General features: G+C 36.9%; 1 protein-coding gene across 5 annotated transcripts in view; it reads right to left on the reverse strand.

Annotated features, from left to right (window-relative positions):
* SNRK (SNF related kinase) overlaps positions 1-27,226 on the reverse strand; it is a 65,714-nt gene that overhangs the window by 20,999 nt on the left and 17,489 nt on the right. For 3 of the 5 annotated variants that reach the window (XM_025376751.1, XM_025376749.1, XM_025376750.1), the window contains one exon: positions 25,694-26,388. The exons of 1 other annotated variant lie outside the window; for it this stretch is intronic. In XM_025376751.1, coding sequence (XP_025232536.1) covers positions 25,694-26,282 — 589 coding nt within the window. In that variant the 5' untranslated portion in view covers positions 26,283-26,388. Of the gene's footprint in view, positions 1-25,693; positions 26,390-27,226 lie in introns of those variants that run through there. One more of the 5 variants, XM_025376752.1, reaches the window with a different exon arrangement.

A 27,226-nucleotide genomic window follows, 5' to 3' on the forward strand; every position in this document is an offset into this window, starting at 1 on the left:
CTCCTCTTTGTACCACTTGAACCTGCTATTTTGGGTCACTTGTCCCAACTCCCAAGCCACCACTGTGAACAAGTGGCAATTACAATTATTCTCCCTTTATTGCAATGTGTCCTTCATTTACAAAAAGTTATGTTCTAGAAATTCACTGTAAAGTAAATCCCACCTTTCCAACTATGTCCATTATACAAGGAGGGTAACCTACCAAGTTTTAAAAAATAATATATACTTGGCTACCCCTCCACAGCAAAAAAGGGGATGATTTTAAATGGCTTACAATGAAAATACACAAACAATAAAAATCCAGGTAGATAAAAACTTTTTCTTCTATTGTTCAAATATTGACAATGTTTAATGTGACTACTTATAATCATACCTAACTACTAATACATATGTATTTGAAATACAATAAATATATATCTTTCCATATAAGTCCTACAAAACATCAACTTTTATAAAATGAGTTTAATTACATTATTTCCTCTACTATCTCATACTATAACTGTGCATAAACCAGTTTGGTTTTTTACCTCTTGTCCATGCCAAACTGGGTATCTGATAGTGCAATTATTCAAAATAACGTTTTAAAAATATAATGAACAATATAAATATCAACCCAACATTCTTATTTGACTGAAGAAAACTTTCTTTTTCTGTTAAAGATTAGCCTCACAAACAACAAGAAGTTCAATTATTTGGAAATTCTCTCTTCAGGATGATTTGTTCAATCACCTTAACACACTCTGCTTGTTATGATGTGACACACAATTAGAAGAATAAAAAAGAAGAAAAGCAACATAAAACCGCAGTTTTCAGTTAAGGCTCAAATAATTTCTAAATATAGACATGCTAAAAGGTTGAAAAACATAGAAATACAATTCTATGTCAAGTAGTTGGCCAAGCTAAATGACATAATTTGAAGCATTTAAACTAGAAAAGAACAGCAGGGTAACTAAGTTTCAGAGAGGGCAAATGACTCTCCCACTGAGACAACGTGATTATTCAAGGGGCCATTTATTCCATATATTTATTTTCCATACTTTTTCTCTTCTTACTTTACTTTTGTCTTTGAATAATTTTACTTTTTCCAAGGGCCAAAGAATAAAAACAGGCCACTAAACAGAGTGCTATGACTTTAACCAAACTATTTTAAAATGTGTTCACAATCTTTAAAATGGGAGTACTAATAGTCATCTACTTTCCTGTAAAGCTGCTGTGGGCATTAAATGAATTAAAACAGAATCCATGCTAAGTATTCAGCACAGAGAAAACATCCAAAGGTGGCTGCTGCTGCCCTGCCCTGCTTCATCTGTGGCAGGCACTGTTCCTGGCATAGCAGACAGAGATGAATGAGAGATGCCCTTGCCCTTACAAGCCTCCTAAGCCACTAAGGATGCTCCAGTGGAAATTAGCAAAACAGATATGGGAAACAGACAGTAGGTAAGTTCAAGGAGGCACAAAGCCAATATGGTTTGAGATGAGAGGGAGAAGAAACAGGGAAAGCTTCTTATTCTTAGTAATTGAGGTTTCTTTAAAAAAGGTGATGATTCAGGAGCTTGGGTCCCCAGAATTAGACATCTGGTATTATAGGACTAAGGATGGCATCAACAAAAATTATCCACCATATTCCTCCACAAATGGGGGTGGGAAGTGGTATCTGTCTTAATATAACATTCATTTTAAGCCGGGAACAGTGATGCATGCCTACAGTCCCAGCTAGTAGGGAGACTGAGGTGGGAGGACCACTTAATTTGAGGCCACAGTGTGCTAAACCACATCTGTGAATAGCCACTGTGCTCTAGCCTGGGCAACATAGCCAGACCCCATCTCTTAAGAAAAAAGAAAAACCGTTCATTTTAGAGAATATTTTAGGTTATCTTTTTCCGTAAGAAAAAAAAAAAAAACATGTTAACAAAACTACAAACTCCTAAGGTATAGACCACAGCCTCAGCTTGAGATCCTAAGACTGCAAGGGATCACTGAAACCGTAAATGGGGGATGGGGGTGTAAGGGAGCAAAATGTACAGGGGACCTTACGCTATAATCATTTCCAAAAAATGTTAATCGAATTGTCTATTCACATTAAAGATCCACGGGTTACCAAACATCAACCATCTGAATCAAATTTCATATAGATACGACTATCTGAAGTGTATGTTTTTATTTCAGACCCAGCTATACGTGCTTGGTTAATAAAAATGAAAAAAAGGAAATATTTAATAAATGTAATCGGCTTGGTTAAAAAACAAAACCCCAACTCGTGGAACTATAGGAAGGAGTGAAGAGATAATGAAGTTTTTGATAATATAAAGGGTGGGAGTTACAAGTTTCCCCTTACTGGCTGCCTTCGAGCTAGCTGGAAATGAGGTCACAGAAAGGAGCACTGAAGTCTCATCTGGCTAACACTCAGCAGGTCTATATATAATAATATAACTGAATTATGCTATTTCTAGGGTTGGGGTAGAGTTTAAGATCAAAATGAAAACAAAACAGAGTAAAAGAACATGCTAATCATTCATCTGAGGAAAAGCAAATGCCAACAGCGTGGGGAGGGGACTTCAGGACTACTGAGAGGTTTCCTAAAAAGTCATTTCTAAAGTGAATTATCTATACAACAAAAGAGGAGGATTAGAAAATAATAAAAATGGGAAGACCAGAAGAAGAGTTTTAGGTAGAAACCTCTATTTTTTCCTTTTAATAGCTTTCTTTTATCAGTATAGCCATAAATCATGAAAGAAGCAATAGAAGTAGAATGTTCTGAAACCACAGCAGATAAAATGGGGCACCTTTTACAAGACCACTTAACAGCTGCCAGGATTTATGCAATCACTTTTCAGTTCCAAGTACGGTCACAAGCCACTGACATAAGACCTAACACTAATGTAGAAGGCAATGCTTTCTTAGAATAGCAAGTATTGTTTCAGAAGTGTGTAGGTCCCAGGAGTTCTATAATAAAACCTAGGACCTTTGTTTTCTGTACAACACTCAGACACCTAATTGCCCCGTTTATCCATCTGAGTTCCTATTTACACAGAAGAACTACATGTCTGCATTCAAAATTATGTAGAGCTTTGGTTACTAATGATTATTTCTTGTTCCAAAAAGATCAGTGGTTAGTTTTAAGGAACATGACTAGAAAGCATTCCGAAAGTAGAAAACGGTCAGGTCATTTGAACAGCGTAAGAAAGAAACAGAAGAGGAATGAAGAACTTGCACAAGTTTTTTAGATCTGTTTTCTGATATGTCTAGTATTCCTAGTTTTATCAATACTTTAGTTAGAAGCAAGGTTTTATTATTTAACAGGGAAATGGTTTTTTTCCCCCCCTAAAAAGAATGAATGCCATCATCTGATACCTACTTTAAAACACTCCTTTCCCTGACCTTAATTCATCTAAATGTCCCTTGGGGACTTCAAAAATCAATGCTGCTAAAACTAAGCTTATCATTTTTTCCCCCAAGTTTATTTCTCCCCATCTACCCTGGTCGGTACAATGTAAACTTAGGAGACATTCCAGACTCCCTACTCTGAGGGTCCTCTGACTTCCAGATAAAGGAGGCACTGCCAATTCTATCACGTGCTTAAAATCCTCCAATGATCTTCATCTTCCCCAAGGTATTCCCACACTGTCCTCCAACTTAGAAACCTGGGCTACCTAACAATTTCAGCATCATCACAATGGGCTGTGATAACAGATATTCTATTTCCCTCCATTACTTGGAGCTCCGTGAGTGCAGAATAGGGCCTTCTGTTGAGCAGGCACTAGTCTACACTCAGCTAGGGCCTGCTCAACAGAAGTTTGCTGAATGAAAACTTGAAATTAAAGAGTTCTGCAAATATTCTGGGGCCCCGTCAAAAGGCCGCTGATGCAGAGTTTTAGGGTACAGAGGAAGGTGGTGGTTATTCCCAATCCTACACACACACACACACGCACAGACACACAAAGGAAAAAAAAAGGTAAGAGGAAAAGGAGACTAAGAAGTGCTCAGAGCAGACTGTGGTGGGATAAATCAATGAAGATAAGCTGCAGTTTATTTCAGTCACCTGTTTAAGGCCCTGTGAAAACTTGTTTTTTCAAGTAAAACAGAAAAAGTTCAAGAAGTCAAAGTGTTATTAATCACATATTGTGGGAATGCACACATTCACACAAATCCAAACCAGACAAGGAGCAGACACCCTACCAACTCAGCATTCCTTCATAAAATCATTTTACAAACCTGCTACTGGTACCACTCAGGAACAATACTTTACAAATGAAAATGGAAAGATAAGACGGCGAAAACATCATACTTGGGCGATTTCTTTCAGTGTGCCCTAATGAAAATAGCATGCTTGGCCTAAAGCTTCAGAGAGACCTGGTTCAAATCCTCTGATGGCTGCTTAGCTGAGTTTCAATATGGATACTCATCCAAGGGGGGACCCATTGGAGAACTGCTTCACCAGGGATACAGAGTGACTTTTTAAATTTACTTTCAAGCAGTGATTTCACATTTCAAATTTCCCACAAGATTATGACAAATGCAATGCAATTTTAGGCGTGTATGCCTAACTTTAAACTAGAAAGAAGAAACATTTTAATTTAGTACCACATCTAAAAATGTCCAATTCTATTTGTCTAGTCAGTCAAATGCAACTAGATTAGAGACCTATATGAATTCGCATTTTATACATTTGGAGTGTCCACCAACTAAATGTTTTAGTTTGATAGCTAGTGGAGTATTCTGATGTTTTCTTAAGTTGATGTTAAAAACACAGTCTTTTGTGTGAGGCCGAGGTGTGCTAACATAAGACGAATATACAAGCTATTAAAACACCAGTTGATAAAAATCACCTGCTGCAAATGGCAGGCTAAGAAAATGGGTTCTCTTTCAAAAAGCAAAAAAAGTTTAATGAAACAAAGCTTTCTGGGCACTGGGGATAAAAGTCAAGCAAGGTATGTCCTTTAACAGAAGATACATTATGCCGGTTTCTCTAGAATGTTTAAGCTTGCCAGGAAACTAACTTCCTCATTTGAGAATAAAGAGAAATGAACTTTAAATAGCAAATTTAATATAACAAATTTCAAAATTCAAAATATTAGCTCTTGAAATGTTTGTTTTGGCTAGTTCTCCAGGCATAATACCTAAATGAGACGTGTGGTTTTAAAATGTACGCAACTTACTTTCCTGTATTTAAAAAAATCAGTATATCTTTCTAGGAATTACAATAAATACACAACCTGGTTGGTTCCATGTAGGATTATAACTTTCAGATTTTCCTTCATATTAAAATTTTAGAAAAGTTCTCTCAAATATAACCACACATTTCTTGTTTTTCAAATTAACACTACTTTTTTCAGATTATGAAAGTAGTGCATATTTAACGCCAGTAAGATTTATTAGCAGCCTGTGGGAGGGCCCCCTACTCACCAACACCATAGATAATCCTTACTATTAGCCTATTAGGTAAAATTATAAAGATCTGTTTTAATGTATACTGACCTGATTATTTTTTCCCTAATTTCTTTAAGGTATAATTTATATACAACAAAACTCACCATTTTTAGGGTGCATTTCTCCAAGTTCTCACAAATGCAGTCACGTAACAAATACCACAATCAAGATACAGAGCAGCTGTATTACCCCAAAATTTCCTTTGTACCTCTTTGTAGTCAACCCTTCCCCAAGCCCAGTCCCTGACAACCACAGCTATTGTGTGTCCTTGCAAGTTTTGCCTAGAAATGGAGTCACAGAGTATGTAGTCTCTGCCGTCTGGTTTTTCCCAATAATGCATTTGAGATTCACTCATGTTGTTGTACACATCAATAGGTCACCATTTTTCATGGCTGAGTAGTATTCCATTGTGTAAATGTTCCACAATTTATTTCAGTTTGGGACAGTAATGAATAAAGCCACAAAAAAAGTATGTACAGGCTTTTGTATAAACATAAATTCTCATTTATCTTGGGTAAATACCTAGGAGTGAGTTTGCTGGGCCACTGCTGGGTAAGTGTATGTTCATCTTTCTAAGAAACTGCCAAATGATTTTTCTAACTGGTTATACAATTTTACATTCCCACCAGAAATGTACGAGCGTTTCAAATGCTCCATTCACACCCTTGCCAGCTCTTGGTATTGTCAGTTTAAAAAATTTTAGCTATTCTAACAGGTGTGGTTTTAACTTGCATTTCCCTAATGACTAATGGTGTGGAACATCTGCATGTGCTTATCTGCCATATTATGTCTTTTTTGGTTAATTATTCATAATTTTTCTTTTTTGGATCATGCTCTTGGTACTGTACAGAATATCTTTGCCTAAGCTAAGGTTGCAAAGATCCCCTATGTTTTCTTCTAGAAGTTTTATAGTTTTCCATTTTACATTTACATCTATGACACAGATTGAGTTTTTACAAATGGCGCGAGGTACTGATCAAGGTTCATTTTATTTCATATGGATATCAAACTGTTGCCACAGCATTGCTGGAAAAAAGGCTCTTTCTCCATTGAATTGCTTTAGCACCTTTGTTGAAAATCAACTGGCCACGTATGTGTAGGTTTATTTATGGACTTTCTATTCTATTTCACAGATCTACCAGTCTACCCTTTGCCAATACAGTCTTTATCATTGTAGCTTTTCTACTAAGTCCTGAATAATTATTTGCAGTGTTAAACTTTTTCTTCTTTTACTGGCTAGTTATATCACTTCTTTAATAAATTCTCTTTTCATTTGTCTATAGGGGAGTTTGTCATTGATATGTAAGAACTCTTTCTACATTAAGAATACTATTTCCTATATTACAAATATTTCCCCAACTTGTTTGCGTTATAATTTTGTTTCAAATAATATGTGTACTACATCCATCAACTGCAATCAAAGCTATTACCCTATTCCTTATGCCTCTTGCTTAGAAAGGCCAAGATAGTATGAATATTCGCTTTTTTTCTTAATTACTCATATACAAATCCTTAATTCACCTGGAATTTACTTTGATATAGACATACATAGAAATCAATCATTTCTTCTCCAAATGTTGAATTTTTCCAGTCAATTTATTAATTCTTCCTTTTATGTTGTCTAATAATGGAGGAATTTAAAATGATTAGACCCTGTTCTTTTTTCTGCATCATTCAGAATGACCAGCTGAAGAACCATGCTAGGATACAGTGGTGCCCATGGGGGCATCAGTCTGTATGCCAAAAAGCCACAAAGCAGACACTGATATGTATATTCAAAAAATGTGTGGCAGCACTATTTGCCAGGCACTGTGCTAGGTGCTGAGATATAATCATAATGAAACCTAAAAGGTTGGCAATGAAGGGACCTAGGTGAGACAGCACCACTGCACTTTGTGTCCCGGGACTTGCCAAAATTCACCTCTGTTCATTCACTCACACAGAAAGTAACAACCACCTGGCTTTAAAAGATGCCTCCATCTTATCTTCCATCAAAGATTCTCCTTTTAGAGCTGCTTCCATGGTAAGTAGGTGCCTCGCCTTACCTCCAGAGGTGCCCAAAAGCACTGTTAAACACTTGGGCTTCAGGTGGCAAGGAGAGGCGCACACCATGTTTTTTAAGTTTTCGACGATGATTTCATGATTCTTTCTCATCTTGCTGCTATCAGTCAGGGCACCTGACTTTAGGAAGTCCCTGTTACCTATCAGCTGACAGCTGGAAATACAAATTTACTGAACTTGCTAGAATTATACGTAAAATTAACTAAATAAGGGTCTGAGTGAGACCCTGAATGATAGCTACCAGCAAAATACATGAGCTTTGTACATGGACTTAGGACAGTCCATTTCATCTACCAGGAGTCTTTATTTGCTTGCTTCCTAGTGCTCTGCTGGGTTTAGGACAACTCAAAAACTGGTAAGTGATCAATAGGCAGTCCTCTAATTGGTAAGATTCACAGATAGCCAAGGATTTTGAAGACTGTTTATCTTACATAAAGTAACATAAAAACAATTTTGGAAAGCCTCCTTACCATATGAAAAGCTGCCCCCTTTATTCTCCTGACAACAGCTGGAGGAGTCAAAGGTTACAAAGTCAGGGAACACTCAAGTTATCTCTATTCTTGCCTCTACTAATTAATAAATTCATTTTGATACTGAAGCTAGACGGTAAATCCAAGAAATTCTTATCAAGTTGTTTACTGATATTGATAATACAGCCTTGCATGGGATAGAGGGCAAGGTACCTCACAAACTGATAACTGAGTACAAAACTAGAACTAATCTAAAACCAAGGGAATCTTCTGTCTCCAGGTGGAACATAATGGGTTTCAGCCAAGTGAAGGTTCTGCTATAACTATAAAAAAAAAAAAAAAAAAAGCCTTGTGAAAAGCTTTGGGAGTAACAGGAATACATGAGCTGAAATTTGATGTCATAAGAGCCCTTTCTAGACCTTAAGCAAAAATCCATAAGAATCTTAAAAGTGTGACTTCGGGAGTTTCAATGGATCACAAATGTTCCTAAAAATGATTAAACCTAATCAACGTATATTACACACAAATTATCAGGTTTTTTTGGTAGAGTATCTTATTAAAACTCTGAAAGTAGGTAAATTTGGGGGAGAAAAAAAAACCCCAGCCACTCTGATACAAGAATACAAGCTTGGTGTTGACTAACATTTAATACCTCTCATTGTAAATCAACTGATGGGTGTTCTAGTGTATACATTAGTATATACACGAAACACTTTGTTAAGCCAGTTTCGGTCCTCTAGAAACTAATCACTACTTAATACAAAGCTGAGACTCACAACCTGGAACATGGTGATGAATCAGTGACACCATCTCAGGGGCATCCTTCCCTCTACTGGAGCTCTCAATCCATGTTAAGTCTCTTTTAAACTCTTAACAAGGGCCTCCAAATGTCAGTGGAGAGTTGCTACATACAAACTCTGTTATACAAAATGGGTTTTTAAGAAAACCATATAAAATATACCAAACATCTACAAGTCTATTTGACTTTAGGAAATAAAAAGAATACTGTACCCAATGACTTGATGTTTCCTTTGGAAACAGATCCATTTATAACCTTACCTCCAATTTTCCGTTACAATCTCCTACTCAAGTCATATCTATGAAATTTAAAACACACTAGGGAAAATGGGAGATCAAGTATATAAAACAACAATGAACGAGTCACGTATTCAAAGGCACAAAAATAAGAACACTATTTTACACGTGTATTTTATGTTCCAAAGCTTATTTCAAAACTGTTTGTGTTCATCCAAACAGTTGTGGGTCCACTTTTTACTCAACCTCATAAGCTTGCAAGATCAGATCCAGAAAGGGCTTCACAGTGTTCAACAAACACCTCTGAAACTAACCCAAAATGTATGTTTGTATCTCTCTAAAGACAGGAACCACAGCTTTCACTGGGTCCTCTAAGAGTCTAGGACTCATTAAATATATACAAGGCAAAGAAAAGGAATTATGACATGAGCAAAGAAATCAGGAAGAGCCACAGAGGGTGACCACAATTAATGTAATCTTCATTTCCTTGGTTCATCTCTGTAACATTTATTAATTTAAATAAACATTAAGAGCTTGTCATGTTTGCCAGGTGATAGGACACTGATAAAATATAAACAAACACACAGTCCCCTCTCTCAAGGACTTGACTATTGAGCAAGGGGGACAAGTGAGCCATCTGGAGTGAGGCAGGCTTGGCACTGCCCCATCCAATTCCAAAGAGAAAGGGCAATCAGGGCATGTGTTCTCCTAACTTCATCATCCTCCTTTTTTAGCCATCCACAGCCCCTCTTTTATTTTTACCCAGCAAAACAGTATGCCTACTCTGTGCCTGGCTGCATCCCAGGTGCCAAGATTTAGATATATCTATGAAGAGAGTCTCACTCTAAAAGGTGTTGTTTTCCTACTCACCAGACACAGTATCACAAAGGCTGAGAACCTATAATTTTTTTCTTGGGTTTCAAAGTTTAAAATCTAAATTAAAATTTTAAAAATATTAAATTAGACACTCTTTACACTACACTAGAAATAATTTCTTATTACGACTCTATGTAAGGCTAATAGATCAACCTGATGACCACACATACAACTTCCTAACGTGCTGGGACAGGGATTCCCCAGGAACTGAGACCAGTCACTAACCGGTCCCACCTGGCCCCTCTCAGTAAGCACAAGAGAGTGATCAAGCATAGCAGCCTGTGTGTAAACAAACAAACCAATTCTTTTTTTTTTGAGACAGAGTCTCGCCTTGTCGCCCAGGCTGGAGTGCAGTGGCATGATCTCAGTCCACTGCAACCTCCACCTCCCAGGTTCAAGCGATTCTCCTGCCTTAGCCTCCTGAGTAGCTGGGAGTACATGCACGTGCCGCCACGCCTGGCTAATTTTTATATTTTTAGTAGAGACAGGGTTTCATCTGGTTGGCCAGGCTGATCTCAAACTCCTGGCTTCATGTGATCCACCTGCCTCAGCCTCCCAACGTGCTGGGATTAAAGGCGTGGAGCCACCGCACCCGGCTCGATTCTTTAGTACATTCTAAAACACTAAAATAACTTTTAGAGTTCAGTCTGTTCAGTAACATGCAATGCGAATAACAGGATTCCAAATTTATTGTGTTAGAAAGTTTGCTCTAACTGCTGATTTTTTGTATTGCAAACTTATCTTTCTTCTTCAACAGGCATACATTTCTTACCTCAAAAAGCTTTTTTTTTTAAAAAAAAAAAAAAAAGAAGAAAAGAAAAAAGAAAATTTAGCATTTTCAACTCCCTAAAGGTTTCTCATGTTATGACCTAAGGTAAGTTGATTCAGTTTCCATATGTATTTTTGTACTAAAATAGCTACTGTTTTGAGTGTTTTGAAAAGCCTTTCTGAAGTTCTAAGAAACTAATCTGCTATCAAATAAACACCAAGACTGTCATTTCTTATCTAACATTTTAAAAAAGAAATAAAAATCCCTACTTTAGAAGGTAACTTATTCCCTAAATATAAATAACATTCTGAAAGTTAAATACAACTAAAAACAACATGTGAGAAAAACACAAGAGCAAAGGTCCCGGGCCTGCCCTTCCTCCCCATTTTCCCACGGCAGCCAACATTTCAGAAATTCCCGAGGACAAATTTCCAAAGGGGACAAGGGTATCTCGGATACACTTCCTCCCACATTGAGAAAGAGGCAGGAAAGGAAAATGAGGCCAGGGTCTAATGTTAAGTGTCCCTCTGGGACCACAGCAGCACCACCATAGAAACATAAAGCATCCTGTGATTTTTCCCAAAGCAGCAGCACTGAGACAGTGACATCTGATGGACTGAGGGCTAATTTTGTGTCTGGCATTATGCTAAGTACTTTACTTATATTCATTCTTTTAATCGCCTCAACAATCCTAAAGGCAGGAACTACGAACCCCATTTCACAAATGGAGGTAACAGAGCGCAGAGATGCAAGTCAAGTGGGGAAAGAGAACAGGCAGGGCTGGGGTCCTACACCTCTGGAGAAGCTGAGGCCTCGCTGAGGGGTGACATGTAGGCAAGAAAATCAGGGGCAAGAGTGGCTAGGCAGCAGAGGGAGATGGATGGCCCTGAGGGAGGACCAGGCTTGGAGTGTGCCTAACAGCAAGGAGGCAGCGTGGCTGGAGCTGAGGGAGCAACTGGGAAGGTAGTGAGAGGGAAGTCTGGGAAGAAATGGAGATGCCAATCTTTTGGGCTGTGTTGGCCACAGTGAGGATGATGGCTTTGATTCAGACTGAAATGGAAGGTCTCTAAATAGTTTTCAGCAGAGAAATAACATGATCCAACTTGAATTGTACAAAGAAAGGGTAAACATTGTTTTCCTTATGAGTAGGGGTTACCTGAAACTGCCACCTTAGTCTGCTGACCCAAGGAATTCTCTCCTTACAGCTGCTCCCCACTGCAATTCCCGACACACTCTTGCCCAAAGCCCCAGATCTTCCTCTCAACTGGAACTTTCCACATCAGAGAACTGTGGTAGAGAAACAAAGGAAAGAAAACCTGCCCCTAAAATCCCTCCTTTCTCTTGTCTTTCTAAAATACACACACTTATGCCAGTCAGCCCCATTAGGAAGCTCAAACTACCCAGATTCAGCGCATGAGTTCTGCTTTGAAATTTATATAAATATTAACTTTTCATTTTTGTTCTTGCTCCTGTACTAGAACTTACAATAATCAATTGTGCACAACTTTGTCATTTTACACAGGATTTTAGAGGAAGGGGGTGGGCACTAAGGACCCTTTTAAAACAAACAAACAAAATGAAAAAATCCCTTTCTAGTTAAAAGCACTAAGAGCCCTTAGAAAACTGCAAAGGTACTATGAACCCAAGAAAATGAGTTGGAATGAGGCGGTGTGGTAATCTGACTTGCAGAGGACCAGGGGCACTAATCAGAAGCTCCAGGGAATGGCAGTGGAAAGGAAGCAGGCAGGACAGTCTCTGGGCTCCTCAGGGAAGAGGAAAGGACAAGCAATCAATGCAGAGGAGTTTCCAAAGCGGGTGTGTGGGGGAGGGTCTAGCTTGAAGTTTCACATCAGAAAAAATTTCCAAGGGGTCTAAAATGTGGTTTTCACTTATCCCTAAATGAGCAGACAGTGGTTAAAAATGGGAGGCAGGGAAGAAGAAAAAAAATTAAGCTCCAATTATGAACGTCAAAAAAGAAATATTCCCTTTTACTCTTTAAACTTAAGTTAAAAACAATTTTTAAAGAACATCAGAATTTAAAATATTGAAAATATCTTTTTCCACTAATATCTAAAAATATTTGATTCTATAGGTTAAAATCAGCAGTAGGCAAGGCTGGATGCATATTAGAATTGCATGGAAGCTTCCGAATGTGAACCTAAGCCATGTAAATCTGAATCATAATCTCTGGGGGTGGGGCCCATAGGTATTTTTGAAAAATCTCCCCCAGGTGAAACTGACGGATGGTGACCACTGAGAGCCACCAGTTTAAATCTTACCCTACCACTAAAGTAGAATAAATTATACATTTGTATTAACATATATTTTGTTTGATCTGAGCCTTATAACACAGTGAGAACAATAAGTACCACAGCTAAAAATCAGTGGAGAAAATAAAAAACACATAAATTATTTCTATCATATTTTTCAGTCTGCTCAAATACTTTTATATGACTGAAAAACCCACCTATATGGTACCTATAGACTACTTCCCATAAACGTCTCATGCTCAAGAATCTTTACTAATTCTAAATACTTTTTATTTACAGAGGGTTTATGCCAGATCAATTTTTAATTGTGATTTCAGAAATATCTGTTTCTTACAGGCATGTGAAATTTCAGGCAGCTTAGGAAAAGATTTTCATTTTTTCCTTCTGGTTTTATATGACAAGTGATAACATTACAGATGCATAAAGTATCTTTCAGAGTATGTAACATTTCACTTGGCAGCTGGGTTATGGAAGGTGTGTGCTACATTTCTATGGATATGTTGTTCATTTCTTGACAATTTTAATATTACACATACCTGGGCTCCAGGCTGCAAGGCAGTTTGTGCTGGGCACACTTATCCATGCAGGTATTATTTTTAATAAAACTTACTGACGTGCTACTTTAAAGAAGATCAAACTTCTTTTCCTAACCATAGAAGAGGCACAAATCATCCCTGTAAAATAGATAATCCCAAACTCCACAGTCGGGAGTAGTCCCTGTGACACAAGCCTAATGTCTTCTAATCTAGAACTCATCAGGGCCTGTATATCCAAATGGTAAATAGTACAAGAGTCAGTAATATAAAAGTTAAATTCTGCCTCTGGGAAGAGAAGGTCCTCTGAAAAACTGAAACATTACTAAAACATTTGTTTCTAATAAACAATAACTTAAAACGGGAAATGAAACTACACATTCAAATTTGGTGCCACTTGGGAAGGACTATAAAAGTAAATACATTAATAGCATCTCTGGAATCTGAAATAAAAGGTGTTACCGATTCCTGTATAACTTATAATAGCAGGGTTTTTTTTGTTTGTTTGTTTGTTTTTTGTTTTTAAGAGATGGGGCCTCATTACCTTGCCCAGGCTTGTAGCACAGTGGCTACTTCCAGGCACTATCCCACTATTGATCAACACAGGAGTTTTAACTTGCTACATTTCCGAACTGGGCCAGTTCATCTCTTCTTAGGCAGCCTAGAGGTAACCCTGGCTCCCGAGAGGTCACCATATTAATGTCCAACTTAGTGCAGACACCCGATCAGCATAATACATTACAGCCTAGAACTCCCGGGCTCAAGTGGTCTTCCTCCTGTCTCAGCCTCCTGAGTAGCTGGGACTACAGGTGTTTGCCACCACACACAGCTATAACTGCAGATTATTTATAAACCAAAGAGAAAATTTCTGATTCATTTATGACCCTTTTTTAAAATTTTTTAAGAGATGGAGTCTCACTATGTTGCCCAGGCTGGCCTTGAACTCCTGGGCTCAAGCAATCTTCCCACCTCAGCCTTTTGAGTAGCTACAGGCACACACTACCAGGCCTGACTTCATTTACGTCCTTCTGAAATAGTTCAAAGTTTTATCAAAAGGTTTTATGGCTTACTTAGGCTGTACTATCTTACAAGCAGGAGCAATCCTTTAAAAAATATTTAAGCATTTTAACATTATACATAATGCTACAATCACAACTCTTTTGGTGGACACCCATTTCCAAAATTCTCTAAAAGACTCTTTTACAGGGAAGAGTCTACTGAGGAGCTATTTTATCACAGACTAGGGTAGACAGAAAGAAATTACACTCTTAAGTACAACTCTTGGCTTGATTATTTCAAGAGTTCCAAAAACTGGCATATTATACAAATGATAAGAAACAGTAAGTTAATAGCTATAAAGAATGTCTCAATTTATATTTTATTAATTTACCTTTTCACAAGACAAGGCAATTCATTTCAGATAGACCAGGATAGCAATTTTTAAATGCATACCAGATTTTAAAATGTTCTTTACATGTAGTAAGTTAAGCCAAATAAATAAAGATGTTTAAGAATGCAATTCTAAGATAACTCTATATCCTTCCTCATTATGGAACATTGTAAGGCATTACGACTCAGAAAAAGTTAAGAATCAGTGCTCTAAAATACAAGTGCAGGCCGGGCGCGGTGGCTCAAGCCTGTAATCCCAGCACTTTGGGAGGCCGAGACGGGCGGATCACGAGGTCAGGAGATCGAGACCATCCTGGCTAACACGGTGAAACCCCATCTCTACTAAAAAAAAAATACAAAAAACTAGCCAGGCGAGGTGGCGAGCGCCTGTAGTCCCAGCTACTCGGGAGGCTGAGGCAAGAGAATGGCGTGAATCCGGGGGGCGGAGCTTGCAGTGAGCTGAGATCCGGCCACTGCACTCCAGCCTGGGCGACAGAGCGAGACTCCGTCTCAAAAAAAAAAAAATTAAATAAATAAATAAAATACAAGTACATACTTTTAACATGGTGAGGGGTAAATGCTCTCACCTCAGTAGAGAGAATTTTTCGGCTGATTATCTAATTTTATATTTATTTTTTAAAAATAAAAATACCAGTGTAAGACTGACATTTGTTAGCATGCAACACACTGCAAAATATAGTGTGTTTCTGTCACATCGACCTTCATTCCCAGACCATCATCAGGCATTACTGCTAAAAACGAAAACCACACTACACAGTAAGTCAGAAACACCCACACTGGGATACTTGCCTTCCAGTTAATGAATAATATGTATCTATATTCAAACTTTTCATTTTGAAATAATTACAGATTCACAACAGTGGCCAACAAAACAAATGGACAGGTAAGTTTCATGTATTCTTCACCCAGTTTCCCCCAACAGTAACATCGTGCTTAAATATAGTAAAATACCAAAACTAGGAAACTGACATTGGTACAGTCCACAAAGCTTATTCAGATTTCATCATTTCACATGTATTTGTGTATGTAGTTTCTATGAAATTTTTATCACATGTGGAGATTTGTATAACCACCAGACACAGAAGTGCTCTATCACCACAAGGCTCCTTCATGCTATCTTTTACATGCACACCACCTACCACCATCTCTAATTCCTGGCAGCCACCAATCTGTTCTCCATTTTTACAGTTTTGTTATATCAAGAGAATTTTATAAATGGAATTATATAGCATGCAACCTGAGATGATTGTTTTTGCCCCTTGGAATCCATCCAAGTTGTTGTATCAATAGTTTATTCCTTTTTATTGCTGCACAGTATTCCATGGTATGAATACACCACAGTATAACAATTAACATGTTGAAGGATAACACCTGGGCTGTTTCCGGTTTATGGCTATTATAAATAAAACTGCTATGAACATCCATGTACAGATTTTTGTGAATACAGGTATTCATTTCTCTGGGACAAACACCCAGTAATGCAACTGCATATTTAGTTTCATAAGAGCATATTTAATTTTATAAGAAACTGTCAAACTATTTTTCAGTGTCTGTGATAGTGATTTCTCTCCTTATTCTTGTTTTAGTTATTCTAGGTTCTTTGCCTTTCCAGACACATTTTAGAATAATGTTGTCTATGTCTATAAAAGCCCTGCAGAGTTTTGACAGGAATTATGTTAAACCTATAGATCCATTTGGGGAAAACTGGCATCTGTACTATGGTGTATTCCAATTCATGAACATATGTCTCTCCATTTATTTAGGCCTTCTTTGATTTCTATCACTAATATTATTTTTTCGTTAGATGTGTTCTGTTAGATGTGTATCTAGGTATTTCACTTTCTTTGGCATGACTTTACATTTCAGTCTCTACATATTCATTATCAGTGTAGAAAATCAATCGATTTTGCATTGATCTAATATCCTGTGATATTGCAGAATTCATTTGATATTCTAGGAATTTTTCTGTAGATTCCATGAGATTGTCTATGTACACATTCATGTCATCTGAAAGCAGAGACAGTTTTATTTCTTCTTCTCCCATCTTTATATAACTTTCAGTACTATGTTGAGTAAAAGTGATATGTGTACATCCTTGCCTTGTTTCTCAACTTAGGACGAAAGCTTTGAGTCTTTCACCATTAAGTAGGATGTTATCTGTAGGGTTTTTGTAGATTCTCTTCATATAAAAAGTTGATGTTCCTCTCTATTCCTTGTTTAGTTAGAGCAGGCAAAGAGTAATATTTTAATGTAGGACAAAATACAGAGTATAAAGAAAAGATGTTTAGTTTTTTACACACCAATATGTGTGAGGACACACCCCATGACTCTAAACAACTTCCATTAAATGCTGAACTGCACATGAGAAATGTTGTAGAGAGTGTATATAGGCTTTTTGTGCATATTCAAGACTTAATCTAAATCCAAACATTTGCACTGTATCCATATGGAGCCATGTTTCAAGTAACTCAGCTTTCATTGATTACTGCATAATTGGTAGTAAGAATTAATGCAGAGACTGAATATTTCATCTTTGAAACAGTCTATAAACTAGGAAACACCTAAAATAAAGGTTTTTAAATCTAGATCTGTAATATCCTAGAAGACTCCAAACCTTAGGTGAGATGATGAAGTTCTCAATACCAAATTTAATTCATTTTAACTTGAAAATAAGAATTTTCAGGAAAGTAGAAAAAGGTCATAAATAATGTCAGGGTTTTACAATTATTGAAAAGTTGTGAATCTATTATTTAAGAAACAATTTTCCCATTTTAGAGTTCCTATAATAATGAAGAAAATTTTAAAGTACAATTTTTTAAAGAGTAAGTTCTTTCCTAATGCTGCTCTGACAAAACCTTTATTTATCAAGAAATTCACTTGGAACCTCACTACAAGCAGGCCACACTACAGGACAAGCAGCCAGGCATCCATCGGTTTCAGCAGAGCCTGGTCGCTCAGAGCAAAGACATTACACTTGTCTTGACCCAGCAGGCACAGGTTCATTGCCCTGTCTCTTCTTCCACTGCATAACCTGATGTGACGAGCAGCAATGAGTTCTCCACGGTGTACACCACTGCACTGCACTCTACTACAGTAATTCCACAGACTGCAATGAGAGATTCCAGGATTTTTCCTATAGATCCTTTTTCCCCCCATCCTTTCTGACTCTGTGAAATCAACTTAATACACATTCTTGAAAGCTCAGAGAGCTGACTGAATCAATAGTGCATGAGCATGATCTAGCTACCCTTCCTCTTTCCAAATCCCTAGATATGACAGAAACAGTAGAAGGCAGGTAGGATCAGACCGAAAGAGGAAACCAGAGCCCCAAAATCCAGCTAGCGGGGGCTTCTGTGGTGCTCTTTTCTAGATGATGCACACTGGAAACAGGAAAGAACTGCACCCAGACAACCATTAGAAGGATTAACTGAGGACTAATTTCCTACCTTATAATTCTACACTAGCACCAAGCATGTCCACGCAGACATGTGTTCCAGGATTTTTGTAGATTCTCTTCATCAAGTTGAGGATGTTCCTCTCTATTGTGGACATCAGGAACAGAGAGAGAGGGATGGTGTCCAAGAGGTGTATTAACAACCTGACAAATAGTAAGACCAGATACCAGCGCTTCCCAGTTAGCTGTATGACCCTGCTCCTCTCCCATATCCCCTAGAGTACTCAGACATCATATTCACAGCAAAGTATCTGGAAATCTCAAAAACAGAGATGAACAAACAACTAACACCCCCAAGAACGAAGGAAAAATGAGAGAGAGGAACCAAGTTCATCAAACAGAAGCAGCAGCACCCAAGAAAACCTGCTTAATGAAGCATTTTCGGAACTGTTAAAATAAGAAAAACAAAATACGCTCCACTGAATTAATGAAATGTAGTTCTACAAAGAAAATTAGTCTTCCATCAGACTTCTCACCGACAACTTTAAAAGCAAAAAGATGACAGAAAAATATCTGTGAAAAACATATCTTCAAAGTTGGGAGAAAAATGATTTTGAATATATATTTCCATATCCAGTCAAATTAGCATTCAAATGTGAAGACATTTTAGACACACAAGGACTTGAATTTTTCAAAAATCCTCTCTGAAAGGGTTACAAACAAAACAAAGCAAAATAAAAATAATCCAAGAAAGGGACAGGGAGGCCAAGAAATTCATAAAATAAGTAAAAAGTAAGTATTTATTACAGACAAACACAAGCAAACAAGAATGTTATTAACCAAAAAACAAGTAGAAACAAACTGATTCTTATTTGTAGGGTAGGAGAAATAATGTGGACACCAACACAAAAAGAAACAGATTACACATCATGCAAACCACTGCGGGGGAAAGAGCAAAGAAAGCTTGCATAATCTAACAAAATATGGGAAAAGGTAATAAATAATAAGGCAAATGAAAACCACAAAATAAGATAGGACAAGTCCAAACACTCCAGTAATATTAAATATAAATAAATCAAATTCACCTATTCAAAGACTGATTCATAGATTAGACACGAAATACTGTTATACACAGGCATACCTCGGAGATACTGTGGGTTCTGTTTCAGACCAATGAAATAAAGCGAATGTTGCAATAAAGCGAGACACATAATTTTTTGTTTCCCAGTGCATAAAAAGTTACGTTTATACTATACTGTAGTCTATTAAATGTGCAACATCATTATGTCTAAAAAAGATATTGTACATACCTTAATTTAAAAATACTTTACGAGGGGCACATGTTCTCAGAATCTCCTGGGGCTGTGTCACGGGCAAAAAATTAAAAAAACAAACAAACAACAAAAAAACCTTTATCAAGACCAGCCCAGGCAACATAATAAGACCCTATCTTTACAAAACTTTAAAAATTAGCTGGATGTGGTGGTGCACACCTGTAGTCCCAGTTACTCAGGAGGCTGAAGTGCGAGGACTGCTTGAGCCCAGGAGTTCAAGTCTGCAACGAACTATGATCATGCCACTATACTCCAGCCTGGGCTACAGAGGGAGTCCCGGTCTCAAAGAAAAAAAAAAAAAAATTTTATTTCTAAAAAACGTTAACAATCATCTGAGCCTTCAATGAGTCAAGGCATAATCTTTTTGCTGGTGGAAGTTCCTGCCTTGATGTTGATGGCTGCTTAGTTATCAGGGTCATGGTTGCTGAAGGTTGGCATGGCTGTGGCTATTTCTTAAAATAAGACAAAAATGAAGTTTGCTGCATCATTTGATTCTTCCTTTCATGAAAGATTTATCTCTGGCATGTAATGCTGTTTGACAGCATTTTACCTACAGTAGAAATGCAGAACCTCTTTCAACACTGAAGTCAGTTCTCTCAAACCTTGCCACTGCTTTATCAAACTTACTATGTGAGTTTACATTAATAGTCTGAATCCTTTGTTGTCATTTCAACAATATTCACATCTTCACTAATAGAATCCATCTCAAGAAACCATTTCTTCACCTGCGTTCATGGATTTAAAAAAATTAAGATTAAAAAAAAAAAAAAAAAAAACACCACTTTCTTTGCTCATCCCTAAGAAGCCACTTCTCATCCATTCAAGTTTTATCATGAAACTGTAGCAATTCAGTCATATCTTCAGGCTCCCTTTCTATTTATCTTCCTATTTCCACCACATATGCAGTTATTTCCTCCACAAACTGTGAACCCCTCACAGTCATCCATGAGGGCTGTAATCAACTTCTTCCAAACTCCTCTTAATGTTGATATTCTGATCTCCTCCCATGAGTCACAAATGGTCTTAATGGTGCATCCTTTCCAGGTTTTCAACTTACTTTGCCCAGATGGATTGGCGGCATTACTACCTATGGCAGACATAGCCTTACAAGATGCATTTCTTAAACAGTAAGACTTGAAAGTCGAAATTACTCCTTGATCCATGGGCTGCAGAATGGATGCTGTGTTATCTGCATGAAAACATCATCAATTTCCTTGTACATCTCCATCAGAGCTCTTGGGTGACCAAGTGCATTGTCAGTGAGTGGCAGTATTTTAAAAGGAATCTTTTTTTCTGAGTAGTAGGTCTCAAACAGTGGGCTTAAGAAATTCAGTAAACTATGCTGTAAACAGACGTGTTGTCATTCAGGCTTTGTTGTTCCATTTATAGAGCACAGGTAGAGTATATTTGACTTAACTCTTAATGGCCCTAGGATTTTCTGAATGGTTAATGAGCATGGCTTCAACTTTAAGTCTCCAGCTGCATTTACCCATAACAAGAGTGCCAGCCTACCTTTTGAGGCACTGAAACCAGGCACCGACTTCTCTCTAACTATGAAAGTCCTACACAGGATCTTCTTCCAATAGAAGGCTGTTTTAGTTGTATCAAAAATCTGTTGTTCAGTGGAGCCACCTTCATCAATTACCTTAGCTAGATCTTCTGGTTTCTCCATCAGCACTTGGTGTTTCATCTTGTACTTTTATGTTATGGAGATGGCTTCTTTCCTTAAACCTCATGAACCAAACTCTGCTAGTTTCAAACTTTTCCTCTGCAGCTTCCTCCCCTCTCTTCGCCCTTAGAGAACTGAAGAGAGTTAGGGCCTTGCTCTGGATTAGGCTTTGGCTTAAGGGAATATTGTGGCTGGCTAGATCTTTCACCCACACCACTAAAACTTTCTTCATATCAACAATAAAGCTGTTTCACTTTCTTACCATTCATGTGTTCACTGGAGTGGCACTTTTAATTTCCTTCAAGAACTTTTCTTTTGCATTCACAACTTGGCTGTTAGGTGCATGAAGCCTAGCTTTCAGTCTATCTTGGCTCACCATGTCTTGCTCGCTAAGCTTATTCATTTCCAGCTTTTGACTTAAAAGTGAGAGATGTACCACTCTTCCTTTCACTTGAACACCTAGAGGCCACTGTAATTAATTGGCCTAATTTCAATATTGTTGTGTCTCAGAGAACAGGGAAGCCCAAGAAGAGAGAGAGAGAGAGAGATGAGGGAATGGCTGGTAAGTGAAACAGTCAGAACATATACAACATTTATTAGTTAAGTTTGCTGTCTTATATGGGTGCTGTCTGGCATTCCAAAACAACTACAATAGTAACATTGAAGATCACTGATCACAGATCACCATAAAAAATAAATAATGACAAAGTTTAAAATATTTTGAGAATTACCAAAATATGACAGAGAGGCATGATGTATGCTGTTGGAAAAATGGTGCCAAGAGACTTGCTTGATGAAGGGTTGCGGCAACCTTCAATATGTAAATAAACAAAAAAACTGCAAGATCTGAGACATGCAATAAAGTTATGCACAATAAAATGAAGTATGCCTTTATTGTTTAAAAGGGATAAATTTAAAGCAATGACAAAACAGACTTTAAGGCAATATGTATCAAAGAGTATACTTTCGTATTGATGAAAGGTATAACTCATCATGTAAAATATATTAGAAACTTTTAATACCTTTATTGTCAATCAAAGCTTGACAATGCCATGTATAAAGTAAAAAATGGTTAAATTACAAAATTCACAGATCAGAATAGAAGACTAGCATTATTCTCTCAGAAAATGACAGGTCAGAATAAAAACATGTAAGGGTACAAAGGAAGAAACTGCATAATGCATAATCTTAAGTATATATAAAAACTCCAACTATACAAATATTTTAATCACATGAAGAATAGTCACCATGGTATGAATTACCATGTATCAAGCCACAAAAGAAAATCTAAAAATAGTATCCAAAGCAGAAACCAATTGGGCATAAATTAACTTCAATGTACTAAAATTAGAAGTTAAAAAACAGACAACTAAAGAGAAAAATAAATCTATCCATTTTGAATTTTTGAAAAGGAACACCTTTCTATATAACTTTTCAGTTAAATAAGAAACCAAAGATAAATTTTAGCAATGAACAACAACTGCAGAGTGAAACCCCTAGGACGTCCTCAGAGATTCTGGGAGAGGGCATCATATAGCATCAAATCACATAGCATTAAAGATGTACACATCAGATTGTCTTCTAAATAGCATTAATAAACCATTTGTTAGAAATCAAGACACACAGAAATAAGCTTTTGATACATGATGCTATTAAAAAATAGAAAACCTCAAAGATCCTAGAAAGAACAAAGAAAAAAAAGACATCTAAAACAAAAAGTATAGTTGATAAGTAAAATCAAATCTGATTTTTTGAAAAGAATAAAATAGACAATTTCTCAGCGAATTCTCAATGCAGAGGACCAGCATACTATAAAACACTTATTTAAAGAAAAAAGAATCAAAGTTTTTTTATTAAGTAACATCTCAAAATATGTCTGATTTTAATTTTTGTGTATGCTCATTTTAGTAAACATTTGTGAAAAATCAGACTACTTTTGGCACAATAAACTAATAGTACATTAACAGAAAGACACCTGTCCATTTTTTTTAAAATAGCAATTCCATATTTCAATCACACATCACACAATATGAATTGAAATAACTATAAATAATGAAAATGAAAATATTACCCATGAACTCTATCCAAGCCTACTTCACCAACACATGGTAATCATTTATTAGACTGGTGAACATCTTCCCAAGTGGTTTTCTTTTCCTTTTTTAATAGCTTTTTGAAAGTTTTATTATGCAATATTTAAGATATAAGGGGGGGAAAAAGGAACATTACAATGAACCCCTGTGTACCTACCACCCAACTTAGAAAATAAACATCACCAATACAGCTGAAAGCCTACAGATATGCCTGCCCCTCAGAAGTAACCTATCTTGCTCTCATGCATTCTTCAGAGTTTACTATATGTAACACATGTGCACATACTAGTAAATAATATATAACACTGCTTTGTATGTTTTAAAATTTTATATAAATGTTGGCTGGGGCGGTGGCTCATGCCTGTAATCCCAGCACTTTGGGAGGCCGAGGCGGGTGGATCACGAGGTCAGGAGATCGAGACCATCCTGGCTAACACAGTGAAACCCCATCTCTACTAAAAATACAAAAAAAATTATCTGGGCGTGGTGGCGGGTGCCTGTAGTCCCAGCTACTCGGGAGGCTGAGGCAGGAGAATGGCGTGAACCCGGGAGGTGGAGCTTGCAGTGAGCTGAGATCATGCCACTGCACTCCAGCCTGGGTGACAGAGCGAGACTCTGTCTCAAAAAAAAAAAAAAAAAAAAGATTTATATAAATGTTGTATGTACTCTTCATCAATTTGCTTTGTTTCCCTTTAAAAGTATGCTTGTGAGATCCAATCATGCTGGCAAAAATGTTTAATTTTCACCATATATAGAATTCAATATGAATACTGTTAACAAATTATTCCCCTGCTGTACATTCAATAATGCTGTTAAAAACGATCTTTGAAAATCTCTTGTATACATAAGTGAGAGTTACTCTGGAGTGCATATGTAGGAGAGAACTGCTGGGTTACCAGATGTGTACATCTTTAACTTTACCAGACATTGCCAAATTGTCTTCTAAATAGTGTAAGAGTTCCTGATAGTCTATGGTCTTATCAACACTTAGTTTTGTCTGACTTTAGTTTTTCCCAATGTGAAAAGTATGAAAGAGTATCTTATGTTTAATAGATTTTAAAGAGTACCTTATCTTTAATAGGATACTCTTATTAAATTTGCACTAATGAGGTTCAAGAGTTTTTCATGTGTAGACATTTGTGTTTCTTCTTCTGGAAATTCCTGGCTTCACTGTCTGATTAGAATGGCTCCATTAATCAAAAATCTCCACTCAAATATTCTAAGGAAAGACTTTAGTGAAGTCTAGTTATCTGTAGTAGGCAGAAACCGCTCATTACCCCTTTCTTTTCCAGAACATGATAGTCTTAACATGAAAATCAGTGTCTTGGTGCACAAAGTATTCGATATAACATCAACACTCTTCAACGTTAAGTGCACCTTCGTCATTAATCCTTTAACCTGCATTTCAAGTTACCACAAATGCAAGCAGAATACTTACATGTATGAATCTGACATCATGTGCATGTAATATTAGTACACTTTTTCCAAGATTAAACTAACAAAAAGCTGACTGCACCTTCTGATCAACAAATCCTTAAAAAAATTAAGAACAAATTCCTACATGAACTTCAAAACAAATACAATCCCAAGGAGACAAAGTTTACACAAACTGAAAGGCAGTAAATACTTTCACCACAAATAGATAAATCTTGACAAGTGAAAGAGCACAAAGTGTGTGGAGAGGGAAAGAAGGCAGTTAGGAATGTCAAAGGTACCACAATTCCAGAATCCACCATACAGAAAGCCTCTGTATGCCAGTTTCCTATTCTGAACAATGAGATGGACAATAACAACCCCACAGGTCACTGTGAAGAGTAAACAAGATAATATGGGAGTGCTACACCTGTACCTGATTCAATTCTATATTATGGATAAAAAATGAAGCAGAAAGGTCAAGCACTTGTTCAAGTTCACAGTTAATAAATGATTCTAATACCCAAATTATTGACACTGCACTGTAATATTCACAGTACCTTTCCAATATGGGTCTCCAATGATTGTTAGAGGATATGCACAGAAAGGAAATGGCTAAAGACAGCCACTAAAAGAAAAATCTAAGATAAGAAAAGCATTTGGACCTTAAGAAAAAAATTACAATGAACAGAAAAGAGATTACCTTAAATGATAACTTACTCATTTTCCTTTGTACTCACAAATATACTTTAGACATTTGCCATCTAAAAGTTGAAATCAACAAATTGCCAGCTTTAGGAATATATGGCATTTATGAAACCCAATTTGCTAGTTAAGGCCAATTAAATTCTCTAGAAATCATTTTTAGATAAACAACTGATTTGACCAACTCTAGCTGGCAGAATTCAAGTGGCCAAATACTGGACCGAGGTTACCTACCTACTGCAGGTGCATCATACTCATCACCAAGCAGAATTTCTGGAGCAGAATATGCAAGAGATCCACAGCTTGTAGTGAGCTTCTTCCCTGGTTGAAATTTGTTGCTGAACCCAAAGTCTGTCAACTTTACAAGACCTTGTTTTTCAAAGAAGACTACATTCTCTGGTTTTAAGTCTCTGTGAACCACATGGAGTTTATGGCAATAAGATATAGCATGAACTATCTGAGCAAAGTACTTCTTGGCCAAGTCTTCGTTAAGACCCTCCTCATGTTTCATTATATAATCAAACATATCTCCTCCATCCCCAAGTTCTAGAATAAGATATAGTTTGGTCTGGGTGTCAATAACTTCATAAAGGCGGACGATGTTAGGATGCTGCACTAGTTTCATGCATCTCACCTCCTGGAAAAGATGACCAGTAGCTAGAGTGTCCAGTTTTGTCTTGTCAATAACTTTTACTGCCACCTTTTCACCCGTAAAGACATGCCTGGCAAGTTTAACCACAGCAAAATGGCCTCGACCCAAGGTTTTATCCAGATCATATAATCCAGCAATCTTTCCATCATACCCTCGCTTAAATCCCGCCATGCTGGTCCAACAGAAGAAAAAATATTTAGACTGTTTGAAATAGATCTTCTCATATAAGAATATCTGGTGAATACAAAAAATTCATTTTCAATGTCGTCATGGATATCTACAAAATAAGAAGAGAAACAAAATTAAGTTTCTGTGACTTTTCTTCACAAACTTTAAAATCAGTTCATTTTTTGTTTTTTTTCATTTTAAGAGAAACTTGAAGAAAATAAATTGAGATATAAAATGAGTCAGGGTCATTCATAACAACCCATTTCTATATTTAGACTTTATATTACAAAGGCTGAGAATTTAAATACTAAATTTTTGCAAACTGAAAAAAAAATTAGTTCATTGGAAGCAATTTTTTGCTGGTCAGTAATAAGAAAACTGGCAAGTTTGACAAGCATGTTTAAGAAACAAACATTTTCTAAAAGTAATTTTAATTAGTGTCTTAGAAAATAAGGCAAGAGTTGACAAGGGAAAACACGAAGAATAAACATTTGGACAGAAACCCAACAACTTTTCAGTTTCCCCAAGACCAACATCACTTCCTTTAAGTGCAAAAAAAAAAGAAAGAAAGAAAAAAAGAAAAATTCCATTCTGTGAAGGTTTCTCTAACTCCTTCTCTCCTCAATATCTCCAGAGCACCTTGGGACACCTCTATTTTATGTGGTCTTATTCTACAGGTATTCGGGTACGCCATCTCCTCTATGCTGACAGCAGCAGGTTCTCAGGGATTTTCTATTCTAAGATTCTTTTTTCTTCTACTTTCCCCCAATACCTAGAACAGTGCTTACAAATAGCATGTAATCCAAACTGTCTTACTAAATTTTGAAATGCAACTTTTTCCAAAATGTTTCGGAGGTAATTGTTTGCTCTTGCATCACTATTGTTTAGGATAAGCACCTGGCACACAGTAGGTGCTTAACATATTAGTAAACATATTAACATTGACT

The sequence above is a fragment of the Theropithecus gelada genome, chromosome 2 (genome assembly GCF_003255815.1).
Source record: "Theropithecus gelada isolate Dixy chromosome 2, Tgel_1.0, whole genome shotgun sequence".
In the NCBI taxonomy this organism is placed as follows: domain Eukaryota; kingdom Metazoa; phylum Chordata; class Mammalia; order Primates; family Cercopithecidae; genus Theropithecus; species Theropithecus gelada.